The 27,392-nt window shown below is 40.0% G+C and overlaps 2 protein-coding genes across 2 annotated transcripts in view; one reads left to right on the plus strand and one right to left on the minus strand.

The window, feature by feature from the left end:
* Nucleotides 1–8,848, minus strand: part of RPS6KA5 (ribosomal protein S6 kinase A5) — an 83,217-nt gene extending 74,369 nt beyond the window's left edge. The window contains exon 1 of the mRNA XM_069858712.1: nt 8,673–8,848. Coding sequence (XP_069714813.1) covers nt 8,673–8,736 — 64 coding nt within the window. The 5' untranslated portion in view covers nt 8,737–8,848. The remainder of the gene's footprint in view (nt 1–8,672) is intronic.
* Nucleotides 8,849–9,321: 473 nt separating this feature from the next.
* DGLUCY (D-glutamate cyclase) overlaps nt 9,322–27,392 on the plus strand; it is a 47,901-nt gene continuing 29,830 nt past the window's right edge. The window contains exon 1 of the mRNA XM_069858720.1: nt 9,322–9,414. The gene's annotated coding sequence lies outside the window, so the exon portion shown is untranslated. The remainder of the gene's footprint in view (nt 9,415–27,392) is intronic.

Below are 27,392 nucleotides of genomic sequence, written 5' to 3' on the forward strand. Positions count from 1 at the left end.
CAACCCTTCCTATCAATCACTAAACCATGCCCCTCAGCACCTCGTCCACCCATCTCTTACACATCTCCAGGGAAGGTGACTCAACCACCTCCCTGGGCAGCCTCTGCCAGTGCCCAATAATCTTTTCTGTGAATATTTTTTTTCCTGATGTCAAGCCTGAACCTCCCCTGGTGGAGCTTGAGGCCATTCCCTCTTGTCCTGTCACTTGAGAGAAGAGGCCAGCATCCTCCTCTCCACAAACTCTCTTCAGGTAGTTGTAGAGGGCAATAAGGTCTCCCCTCAGCCTCCTCTTCTCCAGGCTAAACAACCCCAGCTCCCTCAGCTGCTCCTTGTAAGACTTGCTCTCCAGCCCCTTCACCAGCTTCGTTGCTCTTCTCTGGACTCACTCCAGAGCCTCAACATCCTTCTTGTAGTGAGGGGCCCAGAACTGAACACAGGATTCAAGGAGCGGTCTCACCAGTGCTGAGTACAGAGGGAGAATAACCTCCCTGGACCTGCTGGTCACGCCGTTTCTGATCCAAGCCAAGATGCCACTGGCCTTCTTGGCCACCTGGGCACACTGCTGGCTCATGTTCAGTCGCTGTCAACCAACACACCCAGGTCCCTCTCCTCCAGGCAGCTTTCTAGACAGACTTCTCCTAGTCTGTAGCACTGCACAGGGTTGTTGTGCCCCAAGTGCAGGACCCGGCATTTGGCCTTGTTAAACCTCATGCCACTGGACTCTGCCCAGCAGTCCAGCCTGTCCAGATCCCTTTGCAGAGCCTCCCTACCCTCCAGCAGATCAACACTTCCACCCAGCTTAGTGTCATCTGCAAACTTGCTAAGGGTGCACTCGATGCCTTCATCCAGGTCATTGATAAAGACATTGAACAGGGCTGGACCCAGCACTGAGCCCTGGGGAACCCCACTTGTCACTGGCCTCCAGCTGGATTTCACACCATTTCCCACCACTTTCTGGGCCCGGCCATCCAACCAGTTTTCCACCCAGGAGAGTGTGCACCTGTCCAGGCCAGAGGCTGACAGTTTCTGAAGCAGAATGCTGTGAGAAACTGTGTCAAAGGCTTTACTGAAGTCCAAGAAGATACATCCACACCCTTTCCCTCGTCCAGTAGGCGAGTCACTTTGTCAGAGAAGTACCATAACATTTCAGTGCGTACAAAGATGCCATTCAGAAATGGCAGCTTTGGCGAGGGTCTTAATTTAAAAACTGGGGGCAAGAAAAGCAGTTTTGGAAACAAAATGTGCTTCTCCATGCTCTTTTTCTTCAAGGGTGTTGCCTTATCAGCTGAAGAGTACCAAGGAAGGGCACTAAGCTCAGACAGGAATAAAATACTGCCCAAGTCAACAGGATGACAATTTCTCCACAAATGATCTCCAACTACATATGATATAGCAGTATTTCGTACAGTTTTGAAGCAGACAGACAGAACTAGAGCTTTCTCTACTGAACTAGACCAAGCAACCTTCAAAGACAAGCTCTGCCTGAAAGCTGCAATTCGTCCCTGCTATTCTATGCAACCCAAGACTTTAATTCTACTTTTTTATTGAGCTGAACAATTAACCTCAGACAACTTAAAGCAGAACAAAGAAAGCAAGAAGGAAAACAGGAGAGAAGACATTCTGAAATATTTCAAACTATTATGTGTCCAGTGCCTGGTACCAAGATCAACTTGATTCTAACTTGTTGCTTCAGAGATTGACCCATCTCTACTCACCTAACAGATCTACTTCTTTAAGTCACAGCAACAAAGAACAGCTGCTGTTTTCAAAGTTACGTGAACACAAACTTGAGATTATCCCTTACTCAGAGTAAAGAGTGGGTGTTTTCCCTTGAAATTAAGCAAAACTAGCACATTCCTTTCTGGAGGAAAAGGAAAAAAAAAAACCACCAGCACTATATAACAGGAACAACTACTGCTTGTTAGACACTGAAGGAGATGCATCTAGATTGCTAGACTGATTTTCTGCTACATATAAAATTATACTTTGATTGTATAATTGGTTACAGCAACTGTGAACTATTTGTAAAGGGAAGTGAAAAATACTCCACAGCCTTTGAAGCCTGACATATTAATCACCAACTAGTAATTGTCAGGTCACTAAATAAGAAGATAATTTAATCAGGACAGTGAGATGTCTTACAAACTCAAAGTGGAATTCACGAAGTGTACCATCCCAAGGACTACATGAATTTTTCTTAGGCCAAAAAAGAATTTAGAGCAAAACTAGAACACTTACACAGTTCTGAATTCACATCAAAGAAGAGAAAGTGCAATTCAGGTTAGTTGTGATCCTAGAATTCACAGTAATATAACTGGGGCAACAATTGTTCATTGTCTATAATATTAGATGCTTAAGGAGAAGATCACCTGAAGTGGAAAAATAAAATAAACATCCAAGATCTCTCAAAGTTGCTGATCCCATTCTAGAAGGCCTGGCAGCCAAAATTTATACAGTCAAAGATGACAAAGATCTCTGAAGTACTAGCAAAGCCGAATACAGTATGAGGAAATTCAGATGCATGAAATGCAGAGGGGAACATGACACGGAACTATCATTACATTTATGAAAAGAGACTGAGGCTGCAGAAAACCACCCCACCAAAGTTATCATTTGCACATCAGAAGCTGAAATAAAAGTGTGGGCATCCGAGATTAACGACTCGGACTTAAAACAGTCTGAATCAGAAAATGATCCATGTTAAGACCCATTTGTATTTACCAGTAGTATCCCTTTTGCTATGACAGAGGTGATTTTGCCATAAGGTTTGTCATTACTGTGAGATGAATCACTATGAGATCACCAAGATTCAACCTAGCAGCACCTTCATGGTTCGCTTGAAGCTTGATGTGCAGTAATACTGTACAACACACAACAGCTAAAAACCCCGAAGTGTAATTAGGCAAGATGCTAATGAATAAAGGTGCTACAGGTAATCTAATGTTGAACACAGTTGAAACAGTTACGTCAAAATAACAAGTATCTATAATTGTGCAGACCTTCTCAAACAAGAAATTATATCTAAAGTACAAGATATTAATCAATTCTGGTCTTCTCTATCAAAGGAAATACACTTTATTTAATCACGAGCACTTAGGCCACAGTTTTAAAAGTAACAGAATGTAGATTAATTTATCAACAAAAGAAGACCAACTGAGAATTTAAATGTTGATAGAACATATTTGCATATTAGTTTACACAGACAGCAACCAGGAAACTCAAGAATTAATTTCAGAACTAGCCTCTCTCGAGTAAAGCTTTTATAATCATCTGTCCAAGCCGCACAAAATATTTACAGACATCAACAAAAAATGGGAGAGGAAACAGTCACAACAGATCCCAACACAAAACACAAAAGCAAATAACGTGACTGTGCATAACATGAGTACTTCATAAACCAGGTCACCTGCCTATCTACCAAATGAGTCACAAGCAAAGAAATCTTAACAGAGCTTGCACCTCATCATTAGGATTGTATAATGGTTAAGAGCAAGAAACGAAGAAAGAAAGAAAGAATGTTTACCGCAAGATATCAAATGATGCCAAGCAATGAAGGGGATCCAACAGAAATATTTACATGAAGAATATAGCTGCAAATCTCCTCAGATACACAGGCTTTCTCATCTGCTTATGAAACCCTGGCAAGTGTTTTCCAAGTTGCCTTCCGAATAAAATCCTGAAGTGCATTTAAGTGGCATATAAGTCTCCTAACTCTTTTGTGGAATCCAGCATGAGCTTTTAAACCATTACGTTTAGAACACATTGGAACAAAGCTAAACAGCAGTCTGACAACAAAGTCCTCATTTAAATTTTTTTCTTCTACTTCCTGAAATGAGAAGGTGATTCTGTTTTCTCCCTCAAAAAAATTTATACTAGTCCTCATTTATATTAGACATTTTATTTCACTGAAGCAGCGAGAGGGAAACAAGAAATGATATGGCTCCTTTTACTGATTATTTTAGCCAGGTTTGTCATATTCTAAAGCTTGTGGAAAAAAAACAACCCAAAAGATCAATAGTCCTACTCCTCCTTCATAACCAAAGTTACCATAGGATAAATAACAAAGAATTCCTATACTACAGCATTTGTTTACCAAGTATTGATTCTGTAAAGAACAAAATCCAGATATGTAAGTTTTACGAAGGATGATTCATAAACTTACTCTCCTAAAACACTCTTCATACTTCCCACAACAATATGGGAACATATACATTTTAGTGGTCAAAAGAGAAAAGCAAAAGTAAAAGCAATCCAAGCTTTGAAATATTAAACTATTAACACCTCCTGATCTCTACACAATATAAAGTATTAGCACACAGTCAAATTAAAAAATAAAAATTGTGTTTTACAGAAGATACAATTTTAAAAGCATCTTTAAACTTTCATAAGAACTTCTCCTTTTAAAAATAAAAAACAGAATACTGAAGAGGTACCAGGTGTAGCTCCATAGCGAAGGCTAAATACTCTATTCATGATTCATCATGGTTTTAGCCATAGGAATTTTCATAATGCCTTGGAATGTAACATGAACCTTACAGTTTACAAGTAAATCTATACTAGTTTAAGCTCTCATTCAAGAAGGGGTAACTAAGAATATATAATGTTAAACCCTTCAAACAGGCCATGTGTTTATTGTCTGAAGCTCTTTATACTTCCATACTAAGCACAAGTTAAACTATCAGACTCACATGGAGGTTCAAATTCTTCTGCCTGTGGTGCCCAGCAGTCCCTTGTGACATTGACTTCTGGGCCATACGCGCCTTTTTGCACGTCACTTGTTAAGGTCAGACAAACTGCAAACTTAAGCAAGCTCTTTAGCCCAAACTTTGTGAAAGCATCAAAACGAATCCAGTATCCTCTTTGAAACAACTTGCCAAAATGAGAACAACATCTTAAAGAAAAACAATCAACACACATACTGCCTATTGCCCGTGTATTCATGGTACATCTCACAAGTTCCCTTCAAGATCCCTGTTTTGCTAATCTCTGCCTCTCACTGGACAAAGCAGGGAGTGCATATGGGCAACCTCCTAACTAATCACCTATACTGAAAGTTCAGGATCCTCTGATCATTATTTTATTTTCTAAACAAAAAAAACAAAAAAAAAGAGCTTCAACAGAAGCCAACAGGACATGGTGAGGAAATCTCACTGTTAACACTTCTGTTTCCTACATACATTCCTACATACATTCCTACATACTACATGGTAAGTCTTTCCCTCTCTGCCCATATTCTTCCCTACCACACAAAAACTTTTCTCCAACAGACTTTTCATTTGCCATTGTTTCTTTCCATGGTGTTACCAGGAAACATTAAATGTGAAGAGGCAACAATATTGGGGTTTTCACGGTAAATAATGCATAACTCCTTAGGTCTCCAAAAAGCCTAGAAGAGGTACTAACTCTAACGTTAGCCCTCAAAAAAATAATACCTTTTCCTTTACAAGATTCCAGGAACAGATACTGCAGAAAATTTCATTTTCTTACTATTTGGACTGGAGAGCTTCAGTGAGAATCAACAGTCACCACCTCCTACCCTTTGATCTCTGGCATATTTTTTCTTCTACTTCCTGAAATGATTCCACTTTCCCCAAAAAGCTCACTTCCTTTCCAAAGTGAGAAATGAAAGATAGTGACTATTCCAAAGTGGCTGAATTGTGAGGTTTTTGCCAAGGAAGAAATGGTTTGTGTAACAGGGGGGAGAGGAGGGGGAAAAAAAAAAAAGGAATAAGAGTTGTTAAATATATTGTCCTAGAAGTCACTGCTGTGTCTCATCAGCAAAATAACCAACTGAAGGAACAATCATCAAAATCATTGAAGCACAGGCATGCTTGCAGTTTCTCAAGCAGTGGGGGGTAGGGGGAGACACTGATTCTTTGCATCATTAAAATAAAATATATATATACACACACACAGAGCGATTCCCAGTACTTGTAATATAGCAAATCACATGGCATCTCAGAAAGGCACTCAAGTGTTACGCACCACAGTTCCTTCCCTATCACAGACCCAATCTACATGCCTATGAAGTAATGTTTTTTCAGCAACTGTTTTTTGATCACGCAGCAGAGGAGTTTCAGGGCCCTAAGAATATGGGATACAGAGCTAAAATTAAGATTGACCCTACATATCAAAGCCAGCACTGTAATTTCGAAGTCAAAGTTTAAAAGAAGTCAAACCATGATGTGGTTAATAATCAGCTGGGATCTGTGTAGAAACAGCATGGCATATGCCACAATACTTGCTTGAAGGTAACAATTACATTTCACTCTTGAAGATATTCATTTCATCTTAAATTCAAGTTATATAGTATGTTCACTTACTCACTTGACCATAATCAATGCCCATCTTGAACTAGTTTAACGTTCTAGAGCAATTCTAAGACCTAGATTATTGAAAATACGAAGTATAACTGGAGGTTCACCTGCATTTAGTTATTCTGAATATATAATTCTTTGTACTCTGAGTTTGTCATCAAGAAGTTCAAGCAAAGACTACAATATGAAAATTAGACACTCCCTTTTCAAAGAACCCACTATTTGTCCCACAATAGTACATTCTTTCTCAGCATTGTGAAGACTGACCTCTTTTTCATCTGCCAACAGACAGCTACTTTCAATATGTAATTCGAAATCATCCAATTAGTCACAGAGCTAACAACATCAAAGAAAGAACACAGAGAGGAGGGGAACACTGTAACCCAAACAAATTGCACATTAAAGGAATATTCATGGTGTACAACCTCAGTATTTTAAAAACAACAAAAATCCACTGGCTGCAGTTCTAGCTCTTGCACATCCCTTCACCCTCTTTACCAAAATGAAGCAAAAGTAAGTGGTGGGTTGACCCCAGCCAGCAGCCAGGCACCCACACAGGCAGATCCAGTACAAAAAACCTAACAAAAACCTCTTAAGTATTCTACAGATTATTTATATATTTCTATATAAGCAGAAGCTGACTGCAATTTTTCTCCTCAAATTATTATATCTCTGCGTATTGTGTAAAGACAAGTTCTGAAACAGTAGCTTGATACGTCTTGCATAGCAATGACACTATTGACACCTTCAGGAGTAGGAGTCTTCCAGTACATGACAGAGCAGCTCCCTCCTCCACCCTAATGCTCCAGAAATAGACAAGCCATTGCTAGAAAGCATTTTTGAGAAAGCAGAGTTTTCTAAATACTTAATAAGGAGAATAGGGTGCGAAGGGGAGAAGCAATTGATTCCTATGAAGCTGAATTTCAGAAGCTTAAAAAGACACAAAAAAGCTCAACAATTTTTGAATTAAAAGCAAGTACCAGTACTTCCTGAATCTAAAAACCTTTAAGATCAGGATCAAAATGAAAGATAATTATCATACTGCAACAGACAGCTCTGACTAGTTTATATGGATGCGTTTATTCCTGAAACTACTGTTAAATAACTATCGCACAGGGATATGTGCTGTCTCAACTTTTATAAAAGAAATCTAAACACGGTTAGATAAAATATACAGAATAAATGTGTTCCACTTACTTTCCCTCTACCACTTTTTCTCCTGCACGCCAAAATCTAGCAACACCCAATGAGACAAGTATGTTTTCCACCAACTCCCTTGCTTCTTCTTGAAAGAAGGAAACTACAGTCCCTTTGGTTTCTGCGTAGCTATCAGGAAGAGCGCCTTTTTTTTTTTTTTTTTTAAAGCTGCAGTGATCGCTGCGGGCCGGTGGGACACCTCCCTGAGCCCCTGGACCCGAGTCAGAGGGGACAGAGGGGCTGAACGAGACCAAAAAGACCCCGAACTACCACCTGCCTTCCACCCATCGGCCTATTAGACAACGTCAACTACAATAACCTGAGGGGCGGCTCTCTCAAACTTCTGCGACAAACAGCATCGCACACTTTTACTTCATCATGAAGTAAAAAACACGGTGAGAGAAAAAAAGGAACGAAGGACATGAGTTAACAGCACCTCTGTTGCTAACAGACACAAAGAATGAACACCGTGACTGTGTTTTAAAAGCATTTCTAGATTTACTGCAGTATTCAAGTTGCCTGGAAACTTCTGAGAAGCAGAGAGTCCCTATTAAAAATATATCGGAATTTTCCCCGACACAGCAACCTACGACGGAGCATTTCTGCTGCATCTTGACAGGCCATACAAATCTGACACGTTGAACTGCTTCTCCAGAGGGTCATAAGGAGCTACCGAGTTACAAGAAGATTCAGAGACTGAGAAGCCAGATAACTCCGCGGTTACGTGAAGGCACATTCCCCTCCCTACAATTCCGGCATTTCACCGAGGTCAGAGAAAAGCTGTCACGTAAAAAGACATCATTTAGGGCTGTGACAAACATCCCCCCCGCCCCCCAATACTGACATAGCCATAAAAGTCAAACAGAACCACAGAATGGTCTGGGTTGGAAGGGACCTTAAAGATCATCCGGCTCCAACCCCCCCTGAGAGGGGCAGGGGCGCCTCCCACCAGACCAGGCTGTTTAAAACAAATAAAAACCATTAACCCTCATCTCCAACCCCTTATCTCCTTTAAGAAGCGCCAGATCCCACCGGGGAAGCGGGACAGGGGAGCCGAACAGGCAGCACTGAAGCACTTTTCCTCAGAAATGAGGTCCCTAAGGTCTTTCGGAAGCCGATGACCGTGTGGAACACGCGATCCCCCCCGGCCCCGCTCACCGTTCCTCAGCTCGTGCTGCACGGTGCGCAGCGGCGGCTCCCCCGGCGCCGACGGCCCCTCCATGGCCGCCCCGTCCCCGGCTCTCCCGGCCCTCGGAGCCCTCGGCGGCCGCCCTGCCCCTCGCCCGGGCCGCGCGGAGCCGAGCGCGGCGGCCGCGATAGGCTGAGCCCGGCGGGAGGGGGAGGAGGAGGGGGCGCCACCGCCCGCCGCCCCGGGTCCCCCCCCCGCCCGCCGCTCATTGGCCGCGCGCCCCGGCCGCCGCGCCCCGCCCCCCGCCCCGCCGCCCCCGCCATTGGCTCGGCGGCTGCGCCCCGCGCTGGCCCCGCCCCCCCGCGCGCGCGGTTCCCCCCACGGTCCCTCTACTCCCTCGGCTTGTTTGTAAACATTCCCGCCCTCCTCTCTCCCGCCGCCCCCCCCGCCCAGCAATTTCGCGCGCTGGAGGGCGGGCGCTGGGTTGCCATAGAGACAGAGAGAGGCGCGGATTGGCCAGTGACGCTGGCGGTCAGCTGAGCGCGCGACCCTGGAGCCCCGCCCCCGAGCTGCGGGACGGTACCATCGTACCGGGGACGAGGGGGGAAGGGGGAAGGGGCTACCCCGTTCGCGGTCGCGATGGTCGGAGGGGGGAATAGGGTGTCCCCGCCTCCGGGGCCGCCGGCGCCGCCAGCTCGGGCTCCGCGACTTTGGGGCGGGGGGAGAGCGGAGCCGCCGACCGGGGAGGCTGGAAGGGAAAACAACCAAAAGGTCACAGAGCAGAGAGGAGCCGGGCGCGCTGGGGGGGGCTGCGGGCGGGGGAGGCGCGGGGAGGGTCCGGACAGCAGCGTTCAGAGTCGTAGAGTGTTTTGGGTTGGAAGGGACCTTAAAGATCATGCAGTTTCATCCCCGGCCAAGGGCAGGGACATCTCCCACCAGCCCAGGCTGCCCAAGGCCCCATCCAACCTGGCCTTGAACACCTCCAGGGATGGGGCAGCCACAGCTTCCCTGGGCAACCTGTGCCAGTGCCTCACAACTCTCATGGTAAAGAATTTCCTCATGTTTAGTCTCAATCTGCCCCTCTCCAGTTTATGCCCATTGCCCCTCGTCATATAACTACCAGCCTTAGTAAACAGTCCCTCCCCAGCTTTCCTCTAGCCCTTTCAGGTACTAGAAGGTCACTGTAAGGTCTGCTCGAAGCCTTCTCTTCTTCAGGCTGAACAATCTGAACTCTTAGCCTGTCCTCGTATAGGAGGTGTTCCAGCCCTCAGATCATCTTTGTAGCCCTTCTCTGGACCCGTTCCAACAGCTCCATATACTTCTTATGTTGAGGATTCCAGAACTGGACACAGTGTTCTAGATGAGGTCTCACAAGAGAGGAATAGAGGGTCAGAATCACTTCCCTCGACCTGCTGGCCACGCTTCTTTTGATGTAGCCCAGGATGTGGTCGGCCTTCTGAGCTGTGAGCACACGTTGCCCGCTCATATCGAGATTATCATCAACCAGCAATCAGGGTGTTGTTTGTTTTTTTTAAGGAAGATGTATTTTTAATCATGTTTGACCTGTTCATCTCACTCGAGCCTCTCAGTCTGTTTTGTTTTGCAATCTGGCACATCCATAGCAGTTCACATTTCCCTGAGACAGATCACATGAATCGCACTTCTCCCCGTTTCTTATTTGGAGCTGTTTCTTTGTTGCTTTTGGATGCTGTTACTTCCCCTCCTTTAGGTAAGGAGGTGCTCATTTGCAATGCCATGTCACCTACAATGGCAGTGTTCACATCTGAATCCAATTCTGATACACAAAATCATAGAATCACTAGGTTGGAAAGGACCCACAGGATCATCGAGTCCAACCATTCCTATCAATCACTAGACCATGCCCCTCAGCACCTTATCTACCCATCCTTTAAACACTTCCAGGGAAGGTGACTCCTGAGACATCAATGAAATAAAACTTCTTCCATTAATCTTTTATTCACATTCTTTTATTATTCTTGTGTGTGTTTGTACACATACATATAAAAATTGCATATACATAGACATATTCACACGCATTTCTACAGTTTCCTGTAGAGAGATCAAGTTGAGCCACTTAAAGTTGAAAAGAGCTTTCTACTGTGGAATTGTTTAAACACCAAGCTTCATTTTTAGGGTGTTTTGGGGATTGATTTGCTTCCAAGAAATTAAAAGTACTCTCTGAGAGTCTCACAGTATAACTTTTGAAGGTGTTTTCCACAAAGCACTTCAGGTGTTCTGTTAAAGTATCTTCCTGTAGCCTATGGTATACACATAACTTCACTGAAAATGCCCATACAGTTACTGCCTTTCTGACTATAAATATAGAAAGTCTGATCACATAAGATGTTTTCAAACTGAAAAATAATTGAGTTGCTTTTTCACCTTATTTTAGAAGCCCCTCTGTTGTAGAAACAGTAGATGTTACATCAGCACAATATTAAACTACAAAAGGGAAAATAAGTACAAAATAAGATGGAAAAGATTGATGTTAAATTACATTTTTGTATCTGCAGCTAATGGCTCCTTTGCACAACTAGTGGGGAGTTTCAGTTTTGCTTCTTTACTTGGAATAGCAACAACTTCTGTTTATTCCGTGTCCTTGATGTTACATTTTAAAGAGACTACTGATATATTTCATACTGCGGCTCTACTAATTTACACTTCGGACTAACTGTCCCTGGCAGCGTCAGAAGAGAGAAACTGAAATCTGACTCCAGTCTGTTCCTTACTAGCACTCAGTGTGAGTGGAGCTGGCAGTGAATCTAGTAGTTGCTAATAGTCTTTGTTTCAGATGTTCATAGCTTGATGGACTTCATCTGCTAATTTGCCTCAGGCTGAAACTTTCTTTTGTCCTTTTGAATTTCAGCTAAAACAGCTTTAAAGAAAGAGTTGATAACACTAAAATATTGAACTAAGGTTAATGAACCATTGTGGTAGCTGCTGACTATGCATATAGCAAAACAGGTGATTACTGTGTATTCTGAGGTTTAAGTTGTGACTGAGCTTGGAAAGTGCTATTGTGTGCACTGAAAATTCATTGTTACTGGGGGATCCACTGATTTGCATGCACTTTGGAAAAAGTAAATGAGCAACATGGTCATTCTGTTAACAAAAATTAACCTTTTTTTATATAACAATTTCTCCAGTGTTAAAGTACTCCTGCTGCAGGACTCACGTGTCATATCCAGAAAGAGCAAAGCAGCCTTACTGAATGCTTGGAAACAATCCCACCTTTTGACAGACGAGATATACTGGCACTGAAATCCTAAACCTCCTGTCAGTAGTCCATGAGTACAAGACTATACCTAAATTTTCATTTCCACTGAACTCTTGGGAGCAGTGGAGGATTAAACTTGGTCATGCACTTGATTTAAGACTGGACCTACCTTCAGTGGAATTCTCCTGGCATAGTGGACTGGTTTCATTACTTCCATCACCTTTGTCTTTGAAGCAGTATCACATGGCTCTGTGGTTGGTTGTAAAAGGACACAGTTTTGTTAGCTTTAAGGGTAGACAGAATTTACAGGTAGGTGGTAACATACAGGCTGCATTGGTACCAGAAAGCAGAGCAGATTAGGACTCATTTAGGACTCGTTCTTTAAGTGTCAGGGCAAGTGGCGTGACATAGCGTGACATAGCATGGCATAGCTTGCATGCATACGGCTAAATTCTTTCCCCTTCAAAACAGGGTGCCCTTCTCCATGCTTCCTAGTGGATTTATATGGATTGCAAACCGTTGCTGATCTAGGCTGGCTCCCAAGTTGTGCTAGGACATTGTCTGGGAGAGTGCTGCTCAGGGCCCCAGCCATTCCCGAATGTATGCCAGCAGTCAGAATTATGGATAGTCACGTGCCAGCACTCAGATTTTGCCTTTGTCCCATTTAAATCACTAGCATAGACAGTCACAGAGTCTGATGAGGGAGGAAATTTGGCTTGAGCCTGCAGCTGAAGCAGACGTGAAAATACAGAAACAATGATGGGCTGTAGACCCACAGGGAACACAGATTGGTTTGTGAGATATTCCTTCATAGTTTGGAGAACTAAAACCACCCTTGCTATGTAAACTGTTATTTTGGAAGGACAACTCTGAACGCAGTTCAGCTGACTGAAAATATTATTTGCATTTTAAATACTTTTTTATATGCGTGCTATAACACTGAACAAAAAATACTATTTGTTATGTGCATTCAATAAATTACCTCTCAAGTGTTACGAGGAAAAATGTTTGAAGTAAAAACAATTAAAAACTACGGGCTCGTGCGGAGCCACTCTCCCTCCATAGTATAAATATATATATATTTTTTTAAGTAGCGTTTTTATAGTCATGTGTACCATAAGAGCAACCTGACAGGTCAATCAACCACTAATTCACTGTTTGGGCTGAGCATGTGCTGCAAGTTTAGGAACATGGAGTAACAGAGTTCTAAAGATAGATGTCCCTTCCCTACCCCACAACACAACTGTTCAAAAATATGTGTATTTACTTTCCATTGCTAATTGTGAAGAGAGGGAGGAAAAAATTTTGTGGGAAATAACCACATGGAAAGATATTGTTGAACCTCATTTAAGAAAAAGTGTCACAACATTTCCTTTTTGGTTCTAAAAGAGGTGGTGTGCCAAGCTGGTTTGAGGGCTGAGGTGAAATTTAAATGCTTAATGTACAGACTTCTTTGAGGAAATGAGAGAAAGAAGAGAACAAGTGCTGTAGCTGTGTATTTCCAGGGTCTTTCTGCTTTACAGTTTTGAGGTACTTGATTTACTTCCTTTCTGAAGGGGAGCTGCATGTGAAAAACAGTTTCTATGGAGCTGAAGTTGGAGGCATCTGGTGCTTTTTTATGGTCATTGAATTGTTACAAAAATAGGTGTTATTTTTGAAGTACAAATGTTGAAAAGCCAGATGATACAAAATATTCCCCATAGTCTCTCCATTTGCACAGCAAGGGAAAAAGAGGATTGGATTTTGGAAATCAAGAAATAAATTTAGGGAAGGACTCCTCGTGAAAGACAGTCATGTCATGAAACAGTTTTGTGTGAGATTTTAGTACAGTATTAGTTCTAGTTTCTGGTTTGCAAATGTTCTCTGTGATTTTTTTTTAATTCTACAGTTGAACATTTTGTGCTTGATAACTATCAAAAAAGTAGATTTGGTAGGTAAATTTGCTGTTTAAAGCATTTTTATACGAAACTGCTCTGGCCAATAGTTTTATCTCTCTAAAACCACTAAATGTCTTACCATGAAAGGAGAAGTTATGCTAAGCATCCAAATCTAATAATTCTCTTAACGGAAGTGGTACAGCTCTGTCAGGAAATGGATCATTTCTTGAAAGAATGCATATAAATGAAGATGTGTTACTGATTCTAGTGTTACATCTTTGATTAAATTGAAGTCCTGTTTCAGTTAGTATTCATTTGTTCACTGGAAATTCATTTGTTAATTTTTTTCTTCAATTACACTGCAGTCTCAACCACTGTTCCAGGCAACACTTTCAAAAATTTAGTTGTTAAAAAGCTATGTGGCTATAAAAAAAAAACAATAACAATATTTGTTATGTTACTTGGTTTCTGTTGAGAGATGAACTGAATGAACACTGTCTGGAGAAGAAACAAAGCAGCACTACCTATTAAAGCAGAAATAGGTGGTAATTTCAATTCCTGATCTGCTTAAATAGTTCAGCTAGGCAGGTGAAATTTCTAGTTAATAATGGTTTCTAGTTTTGCATCCTAATCCTTGCTCACTCACAATAATTTGAAATTATTATTTCAAATAATTTGAAATTATTTTCGAATTTATTGGAAGAAATACAGAGGGCTGTTATACGTAATGGTATCCTTAAACCTCTGAGTAATACTAACTGCAGTGTAATTAAACTCAAAGTCCTTTTCAGAAGACTCACATATGAATTTTCACTATTTTGAAAATTTTAGCCTAAACTTTAGAGAAGGGGACTTTAGAAAGGAGAAGCTAATCAAGATGATCTGAAAGCTAGAGATGAGGAAATTAAAACTTTTAACTCAGCATGGAGACCATGAGTACATCCTGATAGCTGCAGAAGCCATGTATCTGCTTCCTACCCTGAAAGAAGGAACTAAAAACATGACAAAAAAGTGATTAAATGGCATAGCTTAAAGGTATATGTTTTGGTTCTTAAAGAGAGCCTACCGAAAAGGAGGTAAGCGAAAGGAAGTGCCACATAAAATGAAGGGGTGAGGCATTTTTTAAAAAGCATAAATGAAAACTAGTAAGTTCATTTCCACAACCTTTTTTCTGTGGTGTATTTAGAGATGCATCTGTTAAATTATCGTAGAGCAAAAAGGCAATTTAATTAAGTGAACAATATTGCAGAGATTCCTTTTTTCTCATTTCCCTTACCTTGACAAAAGTTGTATGGTTATTGATTTTGAACCTCCTCTTTTAAAGTTAAAAAGATAATATACTCCCATGAATTGAAGTAACAAAAGATAAAATCCTGCAACAGTTACATATAAATCGAGTAAAATGTGTTCCAGATTCAGGAGGTAAATCTGGAATCTGGAAGGAACTTAGAGCTCCTTAGTGAAAATACAGCACAACCACCCCCCCCATTAGTTTCAAGTACTATATCAGGTGAATAGGAGGCATGTCTTAACATGGTGTAATATAACATCATATAATAGAATACCATGATTTAATATAAGCAGCATTTTACCTAAAAACCTCTTTAAAAGGACCAGGAAAATGTTTTGAGGAAATATTTGAATGATTACGCTTAGTTTTAAAGAACAAAAAAAGAATAAAAACAGTAGGTGAACATGAATTTCCATGAATACACACCAAATATAAAATACTACTGTGACAGGTCAGATACTAAAATCAGTATCTATAATAATAAATAGCAAATTCTAATACATCTAAAAAAATGAGGATTTTAACTGGAGTTGCATAATTGATGCTGGTGCTGTAAATTGTATGACTTGGGACTAGAGCTAAATGGTACTCAGCAATTTTGTCATTTCACTACTCTTTTTCTTAGTTTTTCCATCCCATACTGATTTATTGAGATACAGGATATAAACTAGGGTATGTCTAACTCAGCATCCTGTCTCCAACACTGGCCCATAGCAGATGTATCGTGTCATGATGAACTGTGGTGAGAAATTCCGAAGTTTTAACTACACAGTCTATGAATACAGACCTCAATTTGTTCGCTTTCACTTTGCAATTCATTATTTGCATCTGGTGACCCATCATGATATAGTTAAAAAAGAGAGTGAAGAATTGTTACCTTTTATCTTCTCCATGCATTTGTTGGGTCTCTTGTTTTACAGGCAAACGCAGAATGTGAAGCACTAGTTCCTCCTCTGCAAAATGTCCAGTAAAATATTTTTTAGGTAGGTACAGGTTATGCACTAGCAATTCTCTGAGCTTTCAGTAATCCAAGTACAGCCTCATTTCTTTCATTTTTCCTAGGTAAAGGGCTTATAGGGAAAACATATATGTTGGAACCCTCAGTTTCAATACACCTATTTTCTCATGTAGATTGTTTGCTGTGACAGTCTTGTAAGAGAATATCAAACCCTCAATTGGTCAGAAGGCTTTTTACACTCCTTTAGTAGATTCCTCGGGATTTGTGCCTTCTCTGATGTGTTAGACTTCTGTGCAAAGAAATGTCCTGTTAAGCATTTTTCACTTGGCTGTCATTTATTAAGTCTGGCTAAGAGTGAGCTTTGGAATTCTCCTTACAACATATAACATTCAGAGTTACTTTTCTGTTGTGACTGCTTGTTAACATATTGATGGGCAACATTACAGCAGTGCAGATTATTGGCACTGTAAATCACTCCACTAACTCTGAGCTACTTCAATCCCCTCACCCCGCCATGTTTTCTGGGATTTAATGAAGGGTTGCACTAATACCACATATCTCTCCATCTTCAAAAAGCACATTCATATTCAACTAGATTTTATTACACCAAATCTTCCATGTCATTACAGAAACTCTGTACTAAGTGATTTGCTTCCCAATGGACTCAGTGTTGCCTTCCTACAGCTCTAGTGAGATGCATCTTCAGAATGGGAAGTCAAATGAGGTGAAGTCCACAGATTCTTAGAATTACTTGTAATAAGCAGAGAAGTTAGGGTATGACTTCAACTTAATCACTCATTTTCTGAGTAACATATATCTGCAATGTGACCCTACGATGTCTTCTAAACAAAGCATTTGGTTTTGAGTAGTAGTGGATTGTTGCAAGATGCTTTCTATTATTTTCTTAAGTCTTTAGATAATAAACAGTTAAACTGTTCCACTGTGCAGCAGTATTTTGCTTTAGAAACCTATGTGACAGAAGACAGTGGAGAAGCAAACTGCTTTGGTTTATACATATGACAAAATAATTGCTTTTGGATAGCAAGTACCAAGCAACAGAATTACAAATCATTTGGTGTTGGACATGAACTCATTGCAGCTCTGGAGCACTATCCTTTGATGGATATATAGGGAGGAGATGAAGGGGGTATCTGCGGAAATTGTGAATCTCTCCCTGCTTTTGACAAACACAGAGTGCTATTCCCTTATTTACTCCTGTATTTCAGGCCAAATCAGGACCTTGCTTTCTGTAACCTTTTACGTACCCTTTCTGACTTCAGATATGCCATGAAAAAGTAATCATTCCTCCTCGAAGTCAACAGTTAACTACAGCATCTCTCTCTGCAGAAGTGAATGCCTTCTCACCACACCCACATGCCTTCCCTCCCACTGCCTGCCCCTGCTGCAGTAGCAGCATTAGTCTTCAGTTAGAGTTAAGGATGTTATTGCAGTAGTTGCAGGTAATGCTGCACATTTACACATCATCACTTGTCTCTTCTTTAATGCTTTTACCTCTCTGGGTTGAAGCTTCACAGTGCATCCTCTTAGATGCCTCTTTAGGCTACAATTCAATCTGGTTTGGCCTTATTAATTTGTTTGTTTGGTTTGGTTTTGGAAACTTTATTGAGATTCTGAAAAGTGACAGATAGAGAAATCATGTAGTCTTATTGAAACAGGGCCTTCTCCAGAATACCAATAAAACCAAAAAGTTTAAAGGAAGTCTGCCTATACGTCTTATTAATAATTTCACTATTCCTTCTTTAGAGAATGTTCATTGCTTATCTTTAGCCATTTACTTCAGAGTGGCTTATCTCTTGTCTTTGCTGGTTATTTGCTTGTTTTGCATCTGGTTATTAAATCCGGCTATTCATGCAGTATAAATCCCAGCAGTCAAGTTATCTACAATATTCCTAAGCTGTTTCAAAGAAGCCACAAATGTATTCTGATTTATTACAAAAAGATCTAATGAATTAATTCTGAATGTCATTTTATAGGTGGTATCAGGGTTATTTTCTGCAGAAGTTTCAGTCTACAATTGAAAATGTATGTTCATGGGTTTATTCACAGGACAGGTGTTCAGTGCAGGTAAGAGATGACATCATGCTGCAGTCATGTGGAAGAGCCCTTGCTGTAGGTCAGCACTTATTTGTGCTGAGCCGTATGCAGATTCAGAACAAAAAGATGCTCCCCAAAATTTTTCATTAATGTGCTATGACGAAAGCCCTTAGAGCACAACTGAAAACTAGGGAACTGACTTTTTCACTTAAGTTGATAATTACTATTAATGATTAATACTTGCAATTACTATTTTTTATGTTTATCCATCAAAAATACATGTCTATCGAGAACAAAATGTGTGGTCTATAAACATGGTATCCTCTTTATTCCTGTTTATTTTTAAGGAAGATATTTGAGATGAGTGGGTTCTGCAGAGCTCATGAACTCAAGGTCACTGAAATTAGATGCATTTTGTTAGTATTCTTAGCTATTTTAATATACCTCGATTATATCCTAAACAGTGCCTACTTAATACACTTTGTTTTGCATATCTGCCTTTGTCTATTTAGTAACTATGGAAAAGTCATATATAGATCATTCTATTCTTTGAACTATAAGATATTAATTTTGGACTCTCTTTATTGTGTTAAATAAATGCAGTCTTGAAATAACTCTCTTTAATTGAGAACATTTTGGTGTACGTGACCAACCATGGAATGAATGCATGTATGTTATAGACATATATAGACACACATTTTCTGCCCAGAGCTTGAAATCAAGTAGTGATTGCAATAGTTTTCTTCTTGAAAAGAAGTGGAAAATATTGTGTAATATTTTCCAGACTGAAGCTGGATCTGCTTAGAACGCTTAGTTTTTAAACTTTCCAGTAAATGGAGGGACTTGCTAATTTTTATGTATCGCTTCAAATTCTTTTACATGCCTCCTTGTAAACTGTATTTTTTATGTCAGACAAGAAAGTCTTACTTTTTTCCAGTCTTGTATTTTCATGCTCCAGTGAACTTGCATTATTTCTGACAATTTTCCCATGGACACAATGATTACATATCTCATCTATCTGCAGTCTGGAGTGCTTAATAGACTCAAAATATACCAAACTTTCTGTGTCAAAGTCAGTTAATTTTCAAACACAAGCATTATGAAACTAGAGAAAAGATTTCCATTATGGAAGTCTGGCGGTAGAGAACGGAGTTTTTAAGTTGTTAGCTACCATCATTTTTTCAAATGTTTTAGTGGTAGTAACTATGTTTTTTAGTAGCAGTCTGCTCCATCAGTAGCAGATTGCTCCATCAGTCTGACTAGAAATCATAGCAGGTTCTAGTGACTGATGCCTGGTCATCTTCCTTTTAGCTGATTAAAATCCTCTCTCTCTTCTTTCTGTAGTGAGAAATACCTTCAGCCTATATTAAAAGGATAATGTTCTTCCATCTTTGCAGATTATTAAAAATACTCCTTGCTAGCTATGATATAGTGACGTATCATACAATATACACTGCTTCATATGATTTTTGGTTAGTTGGTTTTACTTCCAAGTAGCTAAGCAAATATCCATTTTATAGATTTATATTTTTCTGTCCAGAAATGCTGATCCAAAATACTCAATTTTCAAAATTGTAGGTGGTCCAAAAAATGTGTCTTCATACTAATTATATTAAAAGAGAATCTAGCTAAGTAGACTTAGGTTTGAAGCAAACTCATTACTCCCTTTCCTCCACAGTCAAAACCCTACACATTTGAGTAATCTTTTTGAGAGAAAAACCATAGATTTTCACAGTTCAGTTTTTGCAAATGGGAATGCTCTATTTTAATTGTACAGTTAGATTTTGAGCCCATTAATGCAAGCTTTTGAATGCTTTTAATTTTTATTGTCTTTTTTCACCTTATACATTGTGTAGTCTGACCCTTCTTTGGGCAAACATATTGTTGGTTATAGCTAATAAATTGTATTTGGAACACGTTTTTGAAGTACTTGTCTCAAGAGCATATATATTTATGGAATTAGGATTAAAGAATGTCTATTTGTAAATTGAATTCTAATATAAAAATAGTTTCATCACTTTTAAATATATTAGCTCTGGAACTGGAATCCTAATAAAATAATCCATGCAAAATTCTTGGCTTTTGCATCTAGACAGTTCTCCAAGTAAATTAATTTAAGAAGCAGCTACTAGTATCCATACGATATGCTGCAAACTGCAGTTAGTTATGTGGGATAAAGTCCACTTGTCTATCAGTTTTTATGTTAACCTCTACAAACAAAGAAATCACCCTTAGCTCTGAAGGTCCTGAGCCCCAGGTCATGAAATGCTGGAAGGATATACCAGCTAAGTCAATGTTTGCTCTGATTTTAAACGCTTCCTTAGACATCCATTATTAGCCACTATCAAAGTCAGGATACTGGGGTTGATGTAGATTTAATCCCTTCTTCTGAAGAATAGTGTTATAATAATGTTTTGTATTATGTAGACTTAATTGATGCAGTAATCCATGAAACTCTTAAGGCGTTGTGATATAATGGAAAGTGAAAATCCATTTCAGAGGAGGAGGAAGGTTCAACCAGATCAGACCCTAATACTCAAACAACAAAAGAATCTTTTCCCATTTGAAAACAAAATAAAACAAAGCTTAGCACTCTCTCCATACTTAGAATATGTAATAAGTTCTATGAAAAATATCCAGGAATAAAACCGGTTATTCAAAACTTAACATCTTAAAGCACCCCCTAAATAGAAGCTATGGAATTTTAAGGTACAGTATTGCAATTGCCTATCTGACGTGTATAACAAAACCAGAAAAAAAGGATCAATAGTTGCTAGGCAAACAAAAAAAGAGGTAAACCCTATTTCCAAACTATATGGTTCCTCAATACTGATTATAGCTAATTTTGTATCAAGGGTGTTAGCTGCTTTCATACACACCTGTTTATAAAAAGCATGTGTACTGCTTATATCTTTTTCTGTCTTTACTTTAAACTAACCTTTATCTTCTGTCACATCTGTCTTTACTCAGCTCTGTATAGTATGTGGCTTGTATGCAAAGGCTTATTCAGATGAAGTACAACACAGTAAATGTTTAAGCACTTCATTTGTCCTTGAACTCAATAGGACTACTGATCTACTTATCTCTGTTAGTTACATTCATAAAAGTGCTATAGGTCTTTAAACTGTAAACTCTGAGATGAGGTTTTATACATATTACCCACACAATATCTGGATTCAAAACCACAAATAAACAAATAAATAAACAAAAAATAGTAATAGCTTAAATTTTGCTCTGTTTTCTATGCAAAATGTGGTCTCAAATCTGTATTAAAATGACATTTTGGAAGCAGAGCACACCAAGACATACAAACTTCTGTAGCTTCTTTATATTTAGAAAATATAAAATGAGGCAGTAGATACGTAAGACATTTTCAGCTCTTACCTTCTTATTGTTTGGTAATGAAAATCAGAATGATGACATTAACATCTCTTTAAAGTCAGGTAACTGATGCTGCAGCATTATGAGTCATCTTTCTAACACCAAGCTGCTTTTAATAATATTTTAATGATTCTAAAAAGTAGGAGGGCAATGGGCCTGCAGGTGTTGCTCTATTTACCCACGGAACACAGGGAAAAGCAGTAAAAGTTCAGGATTAACTCTAGGAGCTGGAAAGGTGAACTGTGTATTTTTTCCAAATTCTTGAGTTTTCTGCTGAAACCTGTACATGAAGGCAGCGGTCTGAGGTACTCGCTCTGTCTGCTGTAACAGCAGTGAACACAGTTTTGTTTTGTAGAAACAGAATAGCAGCATTTAGTCATCTGATGTCTGATCTAGTCTGTAACCAGAAACTCACATGAGAAGTTCTTTGCATGACCTACACTGGGACCCAAGCCTAAAAGAGCTCTTAAACGTCTCCCTTTGCGCTTGCTGCACAGCCACAGTGCGACTGTCACCAGTGGTGATGCTCTGAGGATATCACAATAGACAGCATCAGAACCATCCACATGCCGTGAGGATACTTTGATAAGGGCCTCTATGCTTTCCATCAATTTATAAGTGGAAGTTAGTTGGGGATTTCCTTTTCATTTTCCTTTTTCAATGGAACACAATGCTTCAGTTCAAGCTCATCTTTCTTCTAGACAGTAGGCACCGTTGCAGCCTATGGCTATAGGGTAACTCGTTCTCTGCTTTGTCAAGGATTGCTTTGGTGGGTAAGGACAGTTGTCGCGAGTGGCTGTTATGAATTCAGAAATGGACAGAACAACTGGAAGCACTGTTGGTACTCTGCAGCACCAACACTCCACATGCAGAACCTTTCTTCCTGTAGTCAGTGTGATTACCACTTGTCTATAAAACTAGCTCATTCCTGATTCCTACAGATGACTGGACAATCAGGTCAGTGTAGCAACACTCTCACTCACTTGGTTCAATTGCCACATCATCCAGGTCTTCCATCTCCCATGTTACTGCCAAGCTGAGGTCCTCAGAGGTTCATGTGGCATAGAGTCTCATATATTCTCTGTCTAAGCAAGGGAAGAAGAGCTGTTAAGGATGTACATCTGGGTCCCACCGAAAGGGGCCTGTGGATTTTCAGGATTATAACTCACTAATTCTGCAAGTTCTTGTTCACATGTTCAAGGATGGTGAACATTGTCATTGGTGATTTATGGGCTCTGTGACATAGTCTGCCAAATAAGTATGTAATATAGGTGGTTTCTAGAGCTTTAACATCTTCACTAGGACCAAAGAAACACTCTTTTCTTCATAGTGGTGATGATTGTTAGCCTTAGAGTATATGTTTACTGATATTACTGATTATTTATGTTACTGCTTACCACTATTACTTTTCATCAAGCTGCTGTACTGAATGTTGGTCAGTCAGGCCTTGAGCTCTTGCAGGTAGAGTGCAAACGTGACTGCAGGTGCCTGGCTGCGCCAAACAAACCATCAAGGGCAGTTTCCAGATCAATATGATAACTGCAGTTACCAGCTAGTACCTTAGTTGTGAGGTATGAGGTAATGAAAACATAGTAACTTGTCTGAAACTTAATGGAGCCTTTCGAATTGGAATGGATGCTGGAGAACAAAGCTGTCCAGGCATCCTTGATGCAGATTAACATTTAATACATGGGCAGCTTGGATGGTCCAAGATAAAGTAGCTGTCCAAGTGCACACTGTTTGCCATCCCATGGCACAGCTCCTAACAGCACTTTATCTACGCTTACTCCTGGAAGTTACAGTGAGGTGTTATTGCAAAGCCTGCCATTGATCCACCTTGTTATTCAAATGTCACTGCTTAAGCCAGGAGTTCCATCAGGGAAATTATGTTCAGTCCTTTTGACTTATTCACAGTACTTTTTAATATAAGAGCTGAAGGAAGCAAAGGAACAACAAAAATCAGTATTTCTCCATTGGTGATATTTGGGGAAGCAAGATGTTTGTGTTTAAAAGTGTTTGGAGAGGTGCAGTTCACTGGAGGTTCTCCAGACACAGCTCACTGAGATGACCACATTTCAAGGACATACATAGGCTGTGATCATTCCTTTAGTGACCCTATCTGAGGAGGTTTGCTTGGTGAGGAGCAGTGGATATGGTGACTCAGGACTTGCTGGCAGACTTGTGAACCCAAAAGAAATGGCGTAATCCTAGGGGTCACCTGAGTGACATGATAGCAGGAGCATGGCATGGCTTTTGGGGAGCATGATACTATTTTTATGCTGTGTAGAGAGCAGAACATCACTCACCTGCTTGCCTCCAGATGGAATTCTTTGGGAGGAGCAGGTACCCCGTCAGCCCTGTGACCGTGCATGATGTGATTGGGTGTGACCTGGGTGGTGACATACTTTCTTATCAAAATAAGCACCTGTGGCTGCTGCCTTGGAAACAAAGCAGTACGTGTCACTGTACTTTGTTCTGTGGACTTCTACTTTCATTCTGCAGGAGTAAGACTGCAATGAAAGACTTTTTCTGGCTTTAGGAATCTTTTATACTCGTCACCCTGGCTCCAGTGTGCAGTACTGTGCAGGCTGGCCGGTGATGCCACAGGACACAGGGGCAGGGTTAGCATTGATGGTCTGCAGGCAAGCCCTGCTTTCCTGAGCTGTCTCAGTGCCAGAAGAGGCCAAGACAGAGAACTGGTGGCTGGACCCAGACCAGAGAGTTGTGGAACGATTCTGAAGATCTTTTGTAGCTCAGTGTAGATTGGGAAACTGTATTTAAATACCGCCCTCATGTTTTTTTCAATTTCTTGAAGATGAATGAACACTTCTTGTCATCTTATATGAAAATAACCTCTGGTAGATCATTTGCCGTCTTCTCTTACTGCAGCTGGTGAGTATTCCTGCCAGCAAAGTCAAAGGCAAGAAAGTGGTGTTTTTAAATCTTTTTGAAAGTCCTTATCTCCTCTTATGTGTGTCCCTTATCTTGCCAAAGGTGCACGTTAATGAGATGGCTATTCTAAAGCTTGTTGGTCATGCATTTTTGTAGGATGATGGGACAGGTTATGCAGGTATTAAGATATGACCCTCGTGTGTGAAGTCATGAGGCCTCAACCTCTGCAGGATAAAAAATCCTGAAGAACTGAGATCTTGCATGGATTGTGCCCACACAAGGGCAGGGCCCTCATGTGACCTGTTCTCTAGTCTCTGCCCATATTTCTCCGCCTGAAAAACAATTTATTTTGTCCCATAGCAGAATTTGAGTGTAAAATAGTACAAATGCATTGACGGAAGTCCAGGGAGCCAGTGAAAGATACATTACACAAACACACAGCACTGTCTGAAATGACTGTTTTGGAACTGGTAGTTGCTTTCTCTTATTTGTTCTTAATATACTGAGGGAAACTAAACATCGTGTGTCATTTTTGCAAGTAAACAAGGTTGCATCAAAGATACGTTGATTCCATCATCAGTTTCTTGTCCTGGCAGAATCTGCAAAATCTTGAGTGCAGGCTAGCTGCTCTAAGCAACAGAGAGAACACTAGTGGAAATTAATTTAAATTTTTGTTTGCAGCCCTCATCTAAAGGTGCATAAACTTCAAATGCAAATACCCTCTATGTGAAATGTAAAGTTACATCTTAATTTGCTGGATGAGCCACTGTCTGAAAATACTCAAAGCACTTCCCCTTTGGAGTGATACACAAAGCACTTCTGTGCTTTGAAACCGTTCGTGGCAGACGAAGAGTAAAAGGGTCATTAATTGATTCTTCTAATAAAACATCACAACTGTAACTGAGAGACCCAGCTGGAAAATCAAATGGAGTAAATTTTCAGAGAATTTTGTGCTTTTCACTGAAGTCTTTTGGCAGAATTTCAAATCAGCTTGATGATTAAGCAGCAAGTCATATTAAACCATGTTTACATTAACAAACCTCTGTAACCATATTCATACTAGGGCAAGGCATAGTACACAAAGGGCTTGTTAGATTATAATTAGTTTAGATTACTTTCCATTATGTATCAGTAAAGGCAGCCCGTGGGCTGGCTCATGTCTCAAGTTACCCTGCTGTTCCTGCCAGTACAGCAGGAGCTCTGGGTAAGCTATCTGTAGGACAATATCTAAAAAAACCTGCCCAGCAGCATTAAGTTGTGACCTCTGCACTTTTTTGGCAAATCAACCTGTGCGTGCTACCACCCATTCTTATTATCAAACATTAAACTGAAAACAGGACAAAAGTGATATAAACAAAGCAACATGGTATTTCATAAGAGTCTTTGGGCTCCTTGCAAGATTACACTTTGAAAAGTCACTGTATTAAACACTATTCTCATTAGTGAATCAGTACCTCTGGAGAAACAGACCTGTAACGTGTGACATCGCAAACTGGTATTCACTAATTTGCAGTCTTCAAGCCAAGTTCTTTGTTACTCCTATCAGCAGTACATTTTATAGGCTGTTTATTCTCAGGTGATCCATTTTTAAAACTGCAGAAATACTATATGTTTGTAGTTTTATTTCATTAATTTACTTGTAAAGTCGAAGAAGTCACATTGACATTTCTGAAGATGTTGTAAAATTTTTGTGTTATTACATGATTTTTTGATTCATTTTTATCTGATGTCATTTAGCAGTAGTTTGGATGCACCCACTGTATTTCAAAGTCTAATCTTCCCGACACGTAAATGACATTTTTCCGTTTTCTTGGGTAATGAATAATTTAAAATGTGAGCCTGGAAAGAATCTATGCTTATATTTAAATATCTGCAAAATTCACTTTTTCATTTTGAATGCTCTACAGTAATGCAAAATGTTTTACCCACTGCACTTCCTTCTTTTTTGCTCTGCAGATTTTTATAATATAAAACATATGGATTATTATTATTATTATTGTTATTGTTGTTGTTATTATTATTATTATTATATAAACCATAGTTCAATCAACAATTTAAGGTAAAGATGCATAACTTTGTAAGGCTAGCTGATGGTTCCATTGACAAAAATTAAGGAGGAAATCATTAGAAAAACTATGCTTAATCCAAGCCTAGCTGTAGCATTAAAAGGGGAGTTATGTATCTGTATGTATTACTCTACATGTAGGTGCAGATAGTAAGGTTGAGAGGAGCCTACATCTTAGAAGTCTGGGAAACCATTTCTGTATTTATTGTGTTTTATGATTTCTGAAGTTAGCTTATTTTGTCTCAGACTTGAGAACAGGAAAAGCTCATTTAAGGCTGAAAACTGAGAGAGTGTTTAAGGTACAATTGAGAGATATAGCAAGAGTATAAATTAAAAAGAGCTACTGAGAAGAAAGAAGGCATTCAAACTCCTGTATTACCAGAGGATGTGGTCAGATAAGCCAAGGAAGCAAGCCCTATGAAGGTCATTCCAGCTTGGAGTTGTGGAGACAAATGTCTGAACCCAGGGAGGAAAAAGGCACACACAGAGACTGACTGCTGACAAAAGAAAGAGGGAACAAAGAAAAAATAGCCCAGGACATATGAAAAATAGGGTGGTGCAAACTCTGAACATCATACAATTTGCTGGAAAGGCAAGGCAACCTCATGAAATCGTGCCTGGAACTGCGTTTTTGTTGCCTCATGTTAGGTTGGAGATTTTTTGGCAAGTTGGCTGGTATTGGTAACATTTTTCCCAGTATTGTTAAATACTTAATTCTTACCTTGATACACAGTAACTAACTTTGTTACCAGGCAAGGCTTTAAGACAGAACCTGGTGTGTCTCCAAGTGCTGTGGCAGGCAAGGGTGCCTCTTTAGAACAGCAGTGGTTTTTAACTGGGTAAATTAACTTCCTCTAAACATGCCTTTTTCCTAGCATGAGTTGTGGAATTCAAGGGGAATAGAGCATATTCTTTACAATCAGTTATAAAGATGAGGCTTAGAACTGTCCTGTCTAAACACCTCAGCAAAGATCAGCATCTCATTGCAGTTT

This window comes from Phaenicophaeus curvirostris, chromosome 5 (assembly GCF_032191515.1).
Source record: "Phaenicophaeus curvirostris isolate KB17595 chromosome 5, BPBGC_Pcur_1.0, whole genome shotgun sequence".
NCBI lineage: Eukaryota > Metazoa > Chordata > Aves > Cuculiformes > Cuculidae > Phaenicophaeus > Phaenicophaeus curvirostris.